Raw genomic sequence first — 16,349 nt, forward strand, 5'->3', positions numbered from 1 at the left:
GCGCCAACCGTTGGGAACCGAGTATATAAAGCTTGGCCCAATTCAATTGTAAGCATCGAATACTTTTGAATTGATTCCTATTCAAATTCTTCCCCCTAATTCTACAATTCTCTCCCTCCTAATTCTTCTTCATTCCCTCTCTTTATTCTGGTGATTCCCGCCTGAGTGTTCTTACTAGAAGAACACTGTTGGATCCAAGAGGTCACGACAATTGGTATCAGAGCATTCGCTCCTGGTTTCCAAGGAAATTGAGGCAATAGCAATGGCAGATGGAACTCGTATGAAACAGATGGAACTGCAACTTCAGCAAGTGTCGGCTACGGTGATGGATGTTCAGACTTGAATCGGATCTGGAGGAATCATTGGGCTCGGTGATCGATCGGAGATTGGAAGAGGTAACGGATCGATTGCGTGGGGATATGCGCAACCACATCAGAGAGGAGATGAGAGAGCAGAGTAACATGCTGCATGATCAGATGCAACAATTCATGCTCATGTTCTCGAGTCAAGCTCAGGTGAGACTATCTCCAGATTTTCCTCCGAGAGAAAGGTCGGATCCAATTTTACCAAGAGCTGGTATGAGTCGGAGAATGGTTAGCTCGTCGGAAGCGAAGGATGATCCGACAGCTTTGGAAGACATTGGAATGGGAAGGAGACCGGAAACTCAGGTGAATTCTAATTTTCCTCTACCAAAATTAGAATTACCTGTGTTTGACGAGGCGAAACCTCGCTGGTGGTTACGTCGATGTGAGAAACTATTTGGGATACATCGGGGTGGCTGAGGACCAGAAGATCAGCCTGGCGGTAGCATATTTGAACGACATAGGGGATGTGTGGTACCAAGGCTGGTCACGAGTTAGGGAGGATTGTAATTGGGAGGAATTTGTCAAGGGAATATGTGAACGGTTCGGAGAAAAGAGGACCATGGACATCATGGAGGAATTTAATAAGATGAAGCAGAATGGTTTGGTGCCAGAGTACTAGCTCAGATTCGAGGAGCTGAAGTCTCAGATGTTGAGCCGCAATCCCTACTTGACTGAAGATTACTTCGTGTCGAGTTTTTTGAGCGGTTTGAATGAGGAGTTACGGTCCGCAGTGAAGATGACTAGGCCCCGAACGGTACAAGAAGCAGTAGAGAGTGCTTTACTACAGGAGATGAATGTAGAAGCTATAATGAAGGTGCAGAGGACTCAGGTGAGGGGACAGGGATCCGTCTCATCTCCAACTGTGGGAAGAGGTTTGTTAAGAGAGATGTACAGAACAGGATCGGTAACGAAGCCATCTGTTTTGCCGCCTCCAACTAATACGATGCAGCACGGGGGAAGGATGATGGAGCTAAAGAGGCCTCCCGGATTGTGTTATCGATGTGGCGATAAGTACTACCTTGGGCATCGCTGTGGCAAACAATTGTTATTACTAGAAGGAGGCGAAGTGGAGAATGATACAGGGGAGGAAAATTTTGTGGCCGAAGAGGAAGGAGAAGAGGAAGACAATGGCACTATCTCTATCCATGCTATTAAAAGGGTGGCTAGCAGTAAAATAATCAAGGTAGAAGGGAGGGTACCAGAGGGGTCACTCATGGTATTGATTGACAGTGGAAGCACACATAGCTTCATTAACGAGGGAACTGTGACGAAGATGAAGTGTGAGCTTTCCAACACTCAACCATTAGCGGTAACCGTAGCTAACGGAAGTCGAGTGTTGAGTAAGTCGACATGTCTGGGGTTTTGTTGGACAATGCAAGGGGAATCCTTCGAAGCTGATCTCAGATTATTAAAATTAGGAGGCTGCCAAATAGTGTTGGGAGTTGATTGGATGAGAGAAGTTAGCCCCATTAGCTTCGAATTTAACAAAATGAAAGTTACATTGGCTAGGGGAGACAGGAGAATTACGTTGCAGGGAAATGTGGAGACAAGGGTGTGCAAATTGATCAGAGGAAGAAAGCTGCATAAATTACTGAAGTGTAAGATGTCCCATGTGGCTTAGCTTTTTACCATTAAGGCTTATGTGGATTGGGAAGAACCAAGAGGTCAAGGGACGATGGCCAACAACATCCCAACGACCAACCAATGGCAGGTACAGGAATTATCTTCTCTTGATGCATTACTTATTGAGTTTGGGGACTTATTTGTAGAACCTAACAGCCTCCCTCCTAAGAGACCCTTTGATCACACAATTGCCCTTCAACCTAATGCAGAACCCATCAATATTCGATCATATAGATATCCTCCTAAACTTAAAATTGAGATTGAAACCATGGTCAAAGAAATCCTCGACCAATCCTTGATCCAACTGAGCAGAAGCCCTTTTGCATCTCCCTTCCTTTTAGTTAAGAAAAAGGATGGAACCTAGCGCTTCTGCATTGATTACCGCTAGCTCAATAGCATCACCATAAAAAATAAATTTCCTATCCCTATCATTAAGGATTTACTCGATGAACTAGCTAATGCTTCGGTATTTTCTAAACTTGACCTTAGGTCCAGATATCACCAAATTCGGATGCACCCCTCAGACATTCCTAAGACCGCTTTTAGAACTCACCATGGGCATTATGAATTTACCGTAATGCCTTTCGGTTTTACCAATGCCCCCGCAACCTTCCAAGTCCTTATGAACCATATCTTTGAACCCTACCTCCGCAAATTTATTTTGGTAGTCTTCGATGATATCCTCATATATAGCTCCTCTTTCACCCAACACTTAGAGCACCTGAGAGCAGCATTTCAAGTCCTTAGACTCAATCGGCTGTGCATAAAAAAGTTCAAATGTTCCTTTGCTCAGATGCAGGAGGAGTACTTGGGTTATGTCATCTCTAGTGCTGGAGTTAGCACTGATCCTAAGAAGATATCGGCAATGTTGTCATGGCCAAAACCTGGAATATTCGATCTCTAAGGGGCTTTCTGGGACTGATAGGGTATTACAAGCGTTTCGTAAGAAACTATGGGGTAATAAGCAAGCCATTAACGGACCTATTGAAGAAGGATGGTTTTAAGTGGAGTGAAAGAAGAAGTTGCATTTGAAAACCTTAAAAAAGCCATGAGTGAGGTGCCGATACTTGGCATTCTTGACTTCAACAAACCGTTTACACTAGAGACAAATGCGAGTGGTACAGGAGTGGGGGATATTCTATCTCAAGATGGGCGACCTTTGGCCACAAGGCATCAAGGGCTAAGTACGTATGATAAGGAGCTATTGACAATCCTTATGGCAGTCGAAAAATGGGGGCATTACTTGGAGGTAGGGCGGTTTATTATAAAGACTGATCACGAAAGCCTCAAATTCTTATCTCAACAAAAGTTGAATACCAATTTACAGAGAAAGGGGATGTCTAAGCTAATGGGATTGGAATTTATGATTCAATATCGAAAGGGAAAGGAGAATGTGGCAGTCGACGCGTTATCTCGGTGCCATGAGGAAGGGCAATGTGCAGTCACATCGGCAGTGATCCTGGATTGGTACCAAGAAGTCACAAATAGTTATGACAAGAATTTGTGGACAAAGGAATTGTTGGAACAATTGAGTCTAGGTCCCAACAGCAAGCAAGGGTACACCTTCAATAACGGTCTCATTCGATATCATGGACGGTTAGTAATAAGAGATTGTGAGGCGCTGAGGGGTAGGATACTCCAAATGATGCACGACTCTCCGGGATCCAAAATACATATAGAAAGGTGAAACAAGTCTTTTTCTGGCTTGGATTAAAAAAATCAGTGATGCAGTATGTACTTAAGTGCGGCGTTTGTAAAAGGTGCAAACATGAATCAGTGTCTAAACCAGGTCTGTTGCAACCACTGGCAGTACCTGATCGGGCTTGGGCTCACATTACAATGGATTTTGTCAAAGGGTTGCCACGTTCAGAAGGAAAGAAATGCGTGCTAGTCGTGGTAGACAGGTTGACCAAGTACATCCATTTCCTTAGTCTCGCTCATCCCTTCATAGCACCAGAAATAGCCCGAGAATTCTTGGATCAGGTCGTGAAGCTGCACAGGGTTCTCAGTAATCATTTCAGATAGGGATAAGGTGTTTACCAGCTTATTTTGGCGGGAGATGTTCAAAGCATTGGGTTCTAAGCTTCTTATGTCAACTGCCTACCATCCTAAGACCGATGGCCAATTTGAACGAGTCAATCAGTGCTTGGAAGCCTATCTCAGATGTTTTTGTTTTGCACAACCTAAAGGATGGAACAAATGGCTATCCTTGGCACAATGGTGGTATAATTCTAGCCACCATCGTTCCATAGGGATGATACCATTTGATGCTTTATACGGGTACAAACCCAATTTAGTGTGGATGGGTAGCGAGCCAACTTCATTGGCCGATGTGGACTCCTACCTACAACATCGTCAGGAGGTCTTACAGAATCTGAAAACAGAATTGGCCAAAGTTCAGAATTGAACGAAACAGATGGCCGATAAAAAGAGAAGTGAACGTGAATTCAAGGTAGGTGACGAAGTGTACCTCAAGCTCAGCCAACCCCAATTCAAATCCATCTTACAGCACAAGGTGACCAAGCTCAGTCCCAAATTCTATGGACCTTACCCTATCACCGAACGGGTGAGACCAGTTGCTTACAGATTGCAGCTACCCAAAAGAACCCAAATACACCCGGTGTTTTATGTGTCCCTTCTACGGAAAGCTACTGGGTTTCAGGTTGCCAGCCATCCCCTACCAGTTACCATCCGTGAACCGAAGCCAGTCCAACCAGTCGTTGTTATAGACAAGCGGGTCATCTTCCAGCAAGGGGCCCCGATCACTCAGGTGCTGGTTCAATGGTCTACCCTGCACCCCGATAGAAGTACGTGGGAATACCTTCCAGAATTCCTCAATCAGTTTCCCAACACAGCGAGCTTACTTACCATTCTTGGGGACAAGAATTAATTCAAGGGGAGGGGAGTTGTCGTGTACCTAAGGGGGGTCTTATTGTAATAAAAGTATAGTTGGAGTGGCTGGTGTCATTACTAGAATTTGTAGCAAATCAAAGGCGATATGCGAGCCAGGCTGTTGGCGCCAACCGCTGGGAACCGAGTATATAAAGCTCGGCCCAATTCAATTGTAAGCATCGAATACTTTTGAATTGATTCCTATTCAAATTCTTCCCCCTAATTCTACAATTCTCTCCCTCCTAATTCTTCTTCATTCCCTCTCTTTATTCTGGTGATTCCTGCTTAAGCGTTCTTACTAGAAGAACAGTGTCGGATCCAAGAGGTCACTACAGTCTTTTATTTTATGGTTGTACATCTACCTTGACATCCTTGTCTTAGATAGTCTTATAGCCGTCTAATAAAATTTCTCTTTTTGTTTGTGCAATGATTGTTATCTACCTAAAGCCTCCTCTTTTATCTAGGTTTAAGATCTGTTATGATAAGAAATGTACCTTCCATAATAGAAGAGTTGAGGGGATTTCTCCAACCATAGATGATTTTTAGTTTTGTTTTTAGCCACTTCAGTATGATTCCTTTTTTGTGATAGTGCCCTCTATTTTGTCTAGTTAAACTAGAGTTTTACCTTATTGTACTCTTTTTGGGTAGGCAATATCTATTGTTTTCATGATAGTGGAAGAATTATTAACAAGTTTTTTTGCCTTTTTTATATTTATTGTTTGTGTGGAACAGGTTCCGTCTATACTGGAGTGGATTTTTGTAAAAGGTTATGCGGTGTCTCCATAATTAGAAGGTACTTATAGCTTATGTTATTGAAGGTTTGAGGTGCTGATTAAAATTTCTTTTCTTTGTTTTTATCTGTTTATGTTGATCATGAATTTTTTTATATCAATGGAGGAGGTCTAATGACCCATTCATCCTTCTGAACATACTAAAACTAAAACAAAGCATATGCATGTCTGAAAATTGATGTGTGATTGTGTATTTATTGATATACATATATATTTTTTGTGTATAAGTGGTATGTGTATGCCCTCTAGTGGAATTTGTTATGACATTTATACTGAATTGTGTCAATATAAGTTGTTGTGTTACAATATGGTTTTTAGATGAAAGGCTAGACTACACTGGAATGCTTCATGAGTTTGCACCTTTTGCCACCAATTAGATGGCAATCAAAATTACAATAAATAATATTACTTCTGTATGTTTGTCACCATAAGTATTATGTATGCATACCTTATCTCAGCTTCAACTTATATGTTTCACTATTGTAAGGAATGGAAGAAAAACTATTTTCTTCTCTACTTCATCCAATTACACGAGCTCTTCTTTTATAGAAGAGGGATTTACATAAAAAGGAAAGCAATCAATCTATACAATAGGAAACTATAGATCTATACACAATAGGAAACAATACAATAGGAAAGAAGAGCAGTTGTACACTTAGGAAAGTTTCCCAAGACTAGTTTAGGCAAGATTTCCTAAACTGATTTTAGGAAACCCATGCCACCATGAAATCTCCGAATGCTAACATTCCTCCTTTAGCTGGAGACTGTATATCCCACATTCCCAGCTTGCTTACCAAGTCTTCAAACCTCTTTGTTGGTAGCCCTTTGGTTAGAATATCCCAACTTGTTCTTTGGATGGCATATAGGATAAATGAATTAGGCCGGCTTCCAACTTCTCGATGAAATGTCGGTCTATCTCAACATGTTTAGTCCTTGTTACAACCCTAGGATTTGATTAAGGTTAGAAAGGGAAGTGAGAAGAGTTCACGGGAGAGAGAGAGAGCAGAATTCAGAGGTAGAGATTGAATAGAATTAGGGAGAGAAGGGATGGAACAGTGAAGAACGAGAGAGAGAGAGAGAGAGAGAGAGAATTAGAATTCATTCCATTCAATTCAAGCATACTCTTCTCTACATACTATAACCTATTTATAAGCTATACAACTGAAAGAAACATCTAGAATAACAGCCCATGTGTTGTAACAAAATAACAGAAATAGCTCCTAACAAATTAAGGTAACTAATTACATAATTGCCCTTCTAATTACCCTTGGGTCGTGACAGTCCTGTCTTGTTGGACAGGATTATTGGCTATGTTGATTGCTGATTGGTTATCACACCAAAGCCCAATTGATCATTGGGCTTGAATCTTTAGGTCTTCAAGGATAGTTTGTAGCCAAAAAACTTCACATAGGCAAAGGGTTATAGCCCTAAATTTCACTTATGCACTTGATCTTGCTACAACACTTTGTTTCTTACTCCTCCATGACACCAAGTTCTCACCTAGATAAACACAATAACCACTTGTTGACCGCCTATTTGTTATAGACCCAGCATAGTCAGCATCTGAGAAACCCTTGATATCCAGTTCATTCCTTGCTTTAAATAGAATTTCCTTACCTGGAATGGCCTTGAGGTAACTTAGAATCTTTCTTACAGCAAGCGTACGCTCCTCAGTTGGGATATGCATGAATTGGCTCACAAGACTGATTGCAAAAGCGATGTTAGGCCTTGTGTGGCAGAGATATATCAGCCTTCCAACAAGTCTTTGGTACCTTTCTTTGTCCATCGGTTGGCTGCTAGGGTTGTTCCACAACCTACTGATAGGTTTAATAGGGATTTTAGACCCTTTTCCACCTGTTAACCTTGTTTCTACTAACAAGTCCAGCACATACTTCCTTTGAGAAAGAAAGATCCCAGCTTTAGAATTGGCAACTTCAATTCTTAGAAAATATTTGAGAACCCCCAAGTCTTTGATCTCGAATTCCCTAGTCAACCTTTCCTTGAGTTTTCCTTGCTCCTCCTTATCATTGCCTGTGACAATCATATTATCTACATATACTAACAGAACTGTCACTTTACCTTCTTTGGAGTGTTTTATGAAGAGAGTGTGGTCTCCCCTACTTTGACCATACTCGAGAGTTTTTACAGCTTTGGAAAACCGTCCAAACCAAGCCCTAAGAGATTGCTTAAGCCCATATAGAGCTTTCTTGAGCTTACATACCTGCCCTTCTTAGAACCCTGGTGGCAATTCCATACATACGTCCTCCTCCAAACCCTCATGGAGGAATGCATTTTTTACATCTAGTTGCTGCAAGTTCCATCCAAAATAGGCTGTCAATGAGAGGAGGATTCGTACCACGGTCATTTTTGCTACTAGAGCAAATGTCTCATGATAATCTACTCCATAAGATTGTGTGTATCCCTTAGCTACCATCCTGGCCTTATATCTCTCTAGCATGTCATCAGCTTTATATTTTACATTGCAAATCCATCTACACCCCACCGGATTCATCCCCTTAGGTCTGGACACAAGATCCCATGTATGGTTCTTTTTTAGGGCATTCATTTCCTCTAACATAACTTGTTTCTAGTTTCGATCCTTTAATGCCTCATTTAGTGACTTAGGAATGATAATTGAATCTAAGGAAACGAGGAAACTTTTATGCTTTTGGGAGAGACGATGATAGGAGAGAAAATTGGTTAAGGGATGTTGGGTACAGATCCTAACCCCCTTTCTAACTGCATTAGGTAGGTCTAAATCATCAAAGATAGGGTCATTAGAAGAGAAAGTATCTTGCTTGAGATTCATACCTAGACCAGGATTCGAGGGTGGTGTATGCTGAGTGTCTTGGATAGGCTGCCTTTGCTTGTAGATGTAAGGAGATCCCTTGTACCGAATTGGAGAGGGCATCCTTTTGATGGCTGCTTGTTCACCCAACTTAGCCTGATCATGCTTTTCTTTGTGACTGCCAAAGGACAAGTTAATGAGAAGATGAGAAGGTCGTGTTGGTGATGGTTGAGTTGTTTGAGTGGTAGTAGGGCTGGTTTTGTCAAGAGAATTAGAACTGGAGTGAGGGGTATGCTGTGAGGTAGACAAGAGAGTGTCATCAAAGCTGTAGTCCCCATAGTAAAGTCTCTCTCCCTAGGGACCAGCTAGAGAGGAACCAAAAAAAGGAAGGGACTCAATAAAGGTAACATCTTTGGAAACATACAGCTTGCAAGTAGAAGGATGGTAACACGTATATCCCTTTTGGGCAGGAGAATACCCTAGGAAAACACACTTGAGTGCCCTTGGATCCAACTTATCTTAATGTTGTTTGGATATGTGAACAAAGGATACACACCCAAACACTTTTAAGAGGGAGAGGATTATGCACATTGAAATCTAGAAAATGAGTGGTGAGACAAGAGGTCTTTGTTGGTGAAGGAGCTTAGTGGGTACTCGATTAATAAGAAAGGTAGCAGTGAGGACAACATCCCCCCAAAAAATTTTAGGAACTCTATGATGATGAAATAGGGTACGGGCCACATTGAGATGTCTCATCTTCCTCTTAGCTACTCCATTTTTTGTGGAGTATCTACACAAAAAGAATCGTGGACAATTCCTTCTTGTTGGAAAAACTGATGCATATGATGGTTAAAATACTCTCGGGCATTCTTAGTTCTAAGTTTCTGTATAGGTGTTCCAAATTGAGTAGTAATCATCTTACACAAATTTGGCAACACTGTTCCTATGGTTGCCTTATCTTTTAGCAAAAACACCCATGTCATTCGAGTACAATCATCAATGAAGGAGATAAACCACTAAGTCCCAGAATAATTAGGAATTTTGCAAGGCCCCCATACATCAGAATGAATTAGGGAAAAGGGTTTAGAATTGATTTTATTACTCATGGAATAAGAAACACGATGTTGTTTGGAAAGAATGCATACATCACAATGAAAGATACTAGGATCAATAGAATGAAATAAAGTAGGAAACATAACTTTTAATAAAGTAAATGGAGGGTGACCAAGGTGGTAATGAAGCAACCATATATTGTGATGATTTGCTATAGTTTGAGAGGAACAAACCACCGGCAACTAATCTTTAGATGGATAAGAAGCCTCCCCTACAAAGCAGTACAAGCCACCTTTTTCTTTAGCAACACCAATCCTCTTCCCTGTCTTCAATACCTGAAACTCACACATATTAGGTAAAAAGACAGCTTGACAATTTAAGGATTTAGTGAGCTGATGAATGGACATGAGATTAGATGATAAGTGTGGGACATGAAGGACTAGTTTAATGGAGAGATTAGGGCTAAGATCTATACTGCCACGGCCCACAATAGGAACTGTCATGCCATTAGCAATTGTAATCATTCTGATGGTCTTGAGAGGTTGATAAGTGGAAAATACACAGGGGTTAGTAGTCATATGGTCTGTTGCTCCTGAATCCAAGATCCAAACATCATTCTGATCAGTATTTAAGGTAGAAAAGAATGCAGAATGAATGCATTTACCTAGGGTTTCCAATTGTGCTAGGGAGTAAGTTCCATCTTGCATTGATTTGAGGAAGGACTTCAGCTTGTTGATCTCCTCAGCATTAAATGGAGTGAGATATCAGCCTCGACCTTCACTCCTATCTGGTCCTTCTTTTACCCCTTGTGTGATAGATAAACCTAGTTTCTTGCAACCAAGTTCTTGAATCCTCCTCCACTCCTATTTAGGACAGCCTCTTTGCCATGTAGCTTGAAGCATGTGCCACGGATATGCCTAGGTTTCTAACAATGAGTGCACTATAGTCCCTCTCTTCCATTAGCTCAAGTTTGAGCCTTTATTCTCCCAGATCTAGGTCGTGTCCCCTTTCCTTTGTTCATTGCCATTGCAAATCCGTCAAGCAGATTCCCTTAGCATCACCAACCTCCTATTTTCTTCACTCTTTACCACAGCAAATACCTCATTAAGAGAGGGGAGTTTTTCCCGACCAAGTAGCTGCACCCTCGCTTGATCAAATTCAGGGTTAAAACCAACCAAAAACTAAAAAATCCTATCCCGTTCGACTATTTGGTTAAGGGTTGCAGCATCCATGCTACAAATCATCTTTATATTTTGGTAGTGGTCTAACTCTAGCCAAAGACTATTCATACGATTATAATACTCAATGACAGACAACCCCCATTGTTTAGAACCGCGAATTTTAGTTTTTACTTCATAGATGACTGATGCATCTTGAATTTTGGAGTAAGTTCACTTCACAACTTCCCAAATCTCCCAAGCAGTACCCAAAAATATGTAATTCTTACTTACCTCTAGAAGCATAGCATTCCACAGCCAAGACATTATTTGGGAATCCTCAATATCCCATGTCAGGTACTTAGGATCTATTGCCTTTGGAGGAAAGAAAGTGAGATGACCGATCTTACCCCTTCCTTTAAGAAATGTCCTTACCAATTGAGCCCACTGCAGGTAGTTTCTTCCATCTAGTTGATAGGATAGATGGATATTGGGCAACTCCCTTGCTACTGCTCCATGCCCAGCTTCTGGGATTGCTTCAGGAACTTAATCCACTGCTGGTGAGATCTCTCCAATTACCATTGCTTCAAACATTTCAGACATGTTTTAGAGAGTTTAATTGAAACACAAGAAGGTTGACATCGAGAAAGAAAATGTACGTGTGATGTAGGTAAGGTTTCGGAAGGCTGCGATGGCGCTGAAAGGTGCAATGAAGGCACTAGGGTTTGTAGGACTGTGGCGGCTCTGATACCATGTAAGAAATGGAGGAAAAACTCTTTTCTTCTCTACTTCATCCAATTACACGAGCTCTTCTTTTATAGAAGAGGGATTTATATAAAAAGGAAAGCAATCAATTTGTACAATAAGAAACTATAGATCTATACACAATAGGAAACTATACAATAGGAAAAAAGAGCAACTGTACACTTAAGAAAGTTTCCTAAGACCGATTTAGACAAGATTTCCTAAACTGATTTTAGGAAACCCATGCCACCTTGAAATCTCCAAATGCCAACAACTATTTTATCAGATATATGAAAAAAATAATCTACAATAATGATACATAAAAATATTTTGTTGTCATGACCGTGGTCTTGAAATTAGATTCAGTGGAACTGAGATGAAGAATTTTATTGTGGATATGTGGCTTTACAAGAAAATACAAAAATAGAAAAACAAGATCATACATAATAAGGTTGGAGTGGTGCCTATTGAAGATAAAATGTGGAAGTCTCAATTAAGATGATTTGAATATGTGAGAAGAAGACCGATAGAGCCATCTATGTGACAAGTTGTTGTAATGGAAAAAATTTGTAGCAGAAGAGCAAGTGGAAAACCAAAGAAAATTTGAAGGAAACTCTTAGACATAACCTAGGATATAATGGTCACAGAGGAAATGATCATGCATAGAGATGGTTGTAGGTCTAGAATGCTGTAGCCAACCTCACCTAGTGGGATGAAGGCTTAATTGTTGTTGTATGAGCACAAACTAATGCTTGAGATCATCTTTAACCATATAAAGCAAATGTAGCTATCAAATGTGCAGGTGGCTTCCTGCTTGCTGAGCTTTAATTCTTTCCCTTTCAGCAGCACAATCATCTTTTTAAGATAAATGTTGTGAAGGATGATTGTCTTTTATGTAAGAAAATATAGGAAACAGAGAAGAAACTTGTTCTCTAAAATATTCTAGGAATGACTCTCTAATATAAGCTTCAGCAAAATATGTCCTATTTATAGGATTACAAGAACCACTAGATACATGCACATACATCCTTAATAACTAAGGTTCATGTATCCACTACAAAAGACAAGAACAAAGAAGATGCATCAGCATAAGACCAAAGGTCACCTACCATGTATCTAGAAACTGTGTCCAATAAAGATGAAGCTAGCTTACTAGTTCCAACATTTTAATCCTATGGAGAAATGATGCAATTAAATTTTACTTTGCAAAATGCTTTTGATGTTCATTATAAACCTCTTACCTTTTAAACATATAGTCACAATATATAACACGAAAATCATCTTGCTTTCCAGCATTATGTCTTCTCTTTAAGTATTCAATGCCATGGTCATGTGATACTTGAAGAAAGAACTAAATAACTTTGGAAAATTGGCATCAACTGTATGAAGGGTTTTTGTGCTTTGTATGCCTTTGATATTCTTGGGGATAATAAATTATGCTTTTTCTAACTTGAAAGAAGTTAGGACGTTGGCAGTGTATGTCTTTATTTTGTCACATAATTGTCTGTTATCATTTAAAGATATCAGTGTGAATTACCATCTTAAGTGGATCTGGTTCATGTGGAAATTTCTTTTGAGGTGGTTCCTATTGACATTTCTTACTTTAATTGTAAAAGGCCTTCTTTCTTTTTGCCTTCGTTTGTTTCAATGTAAAACATTTTACATTGGAAAATATTTTACAAAAAAAAAAAAATCATCTTATTTTCCTGTGTTTGGTTTGCATATGAAAATATTTCCAAAAATTAACACTATGAATATATGTCTGTGTATGTATATGTACATGCTTATATATATGTATATACACGTGTATGTGTGGACATATATGTATGTATATATGTGTGCATGTATGCATGTATTTTATAGATATGTTTGCGTATATGTATATTTATGTATAGATGTGTACATGTACATATATATGTATGTGTATTTATATGTATATATGCATGCATTTATACATACATATATACATACATGAAACGTGTTTTGATAAAAGGAAATGTAATTTAAAGAAATATTTTCCATATTTTTTACCATCCAAACACCAAAAAATAGGTAAAACATTTTTCTAAAAAATGTTCCACTTTAAAACCAACGGAGCCTTTTCATGAGCATTAAGTAATTGGTAAATGGTTGGGGTCATGTAATTACTGAACTTCACTTGCTGTGGTAGTGGCGAGAGCATGGAGAACGCTTTGCGGGCCTGCTGTAAAGGTATTAAGATTGGAAAGATCCTGATTCATAGAGAAGGTGACAATGGGCAACAGGTTTGCATCAGTGTGTGGATTGAATATGCAGGTATCTGCCTTCTTATTTCCTAATCCTTTGGCTGTTAATCTTGATGCTTCATTGACTAAGCAGCTGATATACGAAAAGTTGCCCAAGGACATCTCAGATAGGCATGTGCTTCTGTTGGATCCTATCCTAGGCACAGGTTTGTCTATTCTGTACGGATATTTTTCTTGTCAGCTTCCTTTTACTCTTTTTTTTTTTTTTTTAACAAATATGTTATGACCTTGCAAATATTTAAAAACTAAGGCTCCCTTTGTTTTGAATTGAAGTGTTTTGTATTAAAATATTTTACTCGTTTTCCCTTGTGTGTGACAAAAAGTGAAATATTTTTTAAACAAAAATAGTTTACATCAAAATAATTTACCTAAAAATATTATTTCTACTTTCTTTTTGAAAAATATTTTATCCTAGGCACAGGTTAGAAAAAAAAATTATTTTTCTTTTTAAAAGTTTTAGTATATGCAAACCAAACACTAGACAATAAAATGAAAAATAATTTTTTGTGCATAACATTTTCATTTGAAAATTATTTTTGAATGTAAAGCATTTTACCTTGACTCAAACGGAGCAATAAAGAAACAAAACATTCATGTGGCTGCTCAAGGGAGAGTTTGCTTATTGTCTCCAACAATTTTGACCAACAAAAAGTTTTAAGTCATCTATCTTCCGTGAGGTTGAGTTTTGGTAATAATGGTAAAACTGCTTTTGTTTTTTTACAACTAGAGGGTTACAAGTTTTGAGTTGTGAAAATAGTCTTTTTTTTTTTTTTACAAAACAAAGATAAAGTTGCATACAAAAATGACCATCCTCTATCCCTTACTAGGAATTGCCCTGTTGTTTATGTTCGGATCACCTTTGCATTGTTTGGTTGCACACATTTCTTGTTGAGAGGTAGTTGTAGCTATTAGCTCAAATAAATAAGATAGCATGTTTTTTAATTGCAAAACCATTTCTCTAGGGAATTCGGCTGTTCAAGCTATATCTTTACTGATAAAGAAGGGTGTCCCAGAGGCCAACATCATATTCCTTAACCTCATATCAGTAAGTTAATTATCATGCCCTTGTGTACTGGACACCATTCAGTAATGTTGAATTACTGCCAACGTTATGCTCCAATTACCAATCTTTATTTTTTCCTCTCCAGGCACCCCAAGGAGTTCATGTGGTTTGCAAGCGTTTCCCAAGAATAAAGATTGTTACCTCAGAGATTGAAATTGGTTTGAACAAAGATTTTCGAGTTATCCCGGGGATGGGCGAATTTGGAGATCGGTATTTCGGCACCGATGACGACGAGCAATCCTCCATGGTTCCTCCAAAACAGTTTTGAGTTGAGAGGTAAATTTCATTAGTTTGATCCATCCACCATCTTCTACAGTCAACGACGGAGTATATATGGACCTGCTGCAGTCAAATTCTCAAATTCTAATATATATCCTCTTCAAGTTCAATACGCATACCCACGACGGCTAAAATATAGTTGAAAGTTGCATTTTGGAATTTTGTCTTTGCTCTTGACTTTCTGTTTGTTTGTAGTCCCTGGTTATTGGGCTACTTGGATTCACACCCAATTTAGGCTTGCTTCTAAATTTCTTGTATGTTATGTGAAAATTTTTCATAAAGAGCTATAGCTTTTAGAATTTTAAATTTCATGATTTGTATCAATATGATGATATACAACTATTGATGAGATATCTTGGGTGATGGGGGGATATAGAAACAAATCTTTTGGAAAGCATTATCATAACTGGTACTGTTTATTTTCTTTCTTTTTACTAATTTCTTTTTTTCTTTTTGTTTTTATTGCTCCAAAAATATAACAATAAATTTGTAACGTGGGAAAACAAGATCTCGAGATAGAATCATGAGAATTCCAAGTTGGCGGTGTCGGTGATCAGGAGACCTTGAGGCCAATGATTAGGAGACTAGATGATCAGGTGCTTTGATGAAAGGATGGCTTGTTGATGAATGAGTGCCCTCTAAAGATTGAGAGGTCCTAAATGATCGAGAGGCCTGATAAGACGAACAAACAATTAGAGGTGTGGGAGCATGTCCCCACTTAAATCCTCCGATACTTAAGTTAATCTTTGAGTGTTTGAGTGCAAAAATGGAGTCTATCAAAGTAAGCATACCTGAGAGAAGACGCGGGACTTCTATTCATTTGTAGCCTTGACATTTTTGTATTTCAGCTTCCTATAAATGCCAATGGTTCAGAGATGATAAGGTAGATGCTTCGGAGGACGCATTCTATACTGAAGCTTCTACTCTCACAGCTGAGGTCTGGTGTTCAATTGTCCATCCTCGAAAGTGCAGACATAATTCATTTTTTGTGCAATCGAGAGGGCGAAGGCTCTTCTTCTCTTTGTTTCTTATGATGCTTATTAATGACTCAATGCTTCACAGGAAAGATCTTCAAATCTGCTCAAGAATGTTAGACACAGACTTGGTGACTGGGCTCGGTGATGGCTCGTATATGCACTTATATTTCACCGAGAGAAGTATTGGCATATTGGGAACTTTCTCCGAATCATGGATGTTCGTGTTGATTAACATTCCATTTTCTTGTTGTCAGGTTACTTGCGGGACAACGTATGTGACACTTATTAGTTGTCAAGCTTTTTGTGGGACAACGAATATTATGCCATTCAGT

General features: G+C 39.2%; 1 protein-coding gene across 1 annotated transcript in view; it reads left to right on the forward strand.

Moving 5' to 3' along the window:
- The window catches only part of LOC127791850 (uridine kinase-like protein 3), a 42,663-nt gene extending 27,217 nt beyond the window's left edge, over nt 1-15,446 (forward strand). The window contains exons 11-15 of the mRNA XM_052321985.1: nt 5,613-5,673; nt 13,584-13,677; nt 13,772-13,844; nt 14,661-14,743; nt 14,847-15,446. Coding sequence (XP_052177945.1) covers nt 5,613-5,673; nt 13,584-13,677; nt 13,772-13,844; nt 14,661-14,743; nt 14,847-15,029 — 494 coding nt within the window. The 3' untranslated portion in view covers nt 15,030-15,446. The remainder of the gene's footprint in view (nt 1-5,612; nt 5,674-13,583; nt 13,678-13,771; nt 13,845-14,660; nt 14,744-14,846) is intronic.
- Nucleotides 15,447-16,349: the final 903 nt, after the last annotated feature.

Source organism: Diospyros lotus, chromosome 15, assembly GCF_014633365.1.
Source record: "Diospyros lotus cultivar Yz01 chromosome 15, ASM1463336v1, whole genome shotgun sequence".
In the NCBI taxonomy this organism is placed as follows: domain Eukaryota; kingdom Viridiplantae; phylum Streptophyta; class Magnoliopsida; order Ericales; family Ebenaceae; genus Diospyros; species Diospyros lotus.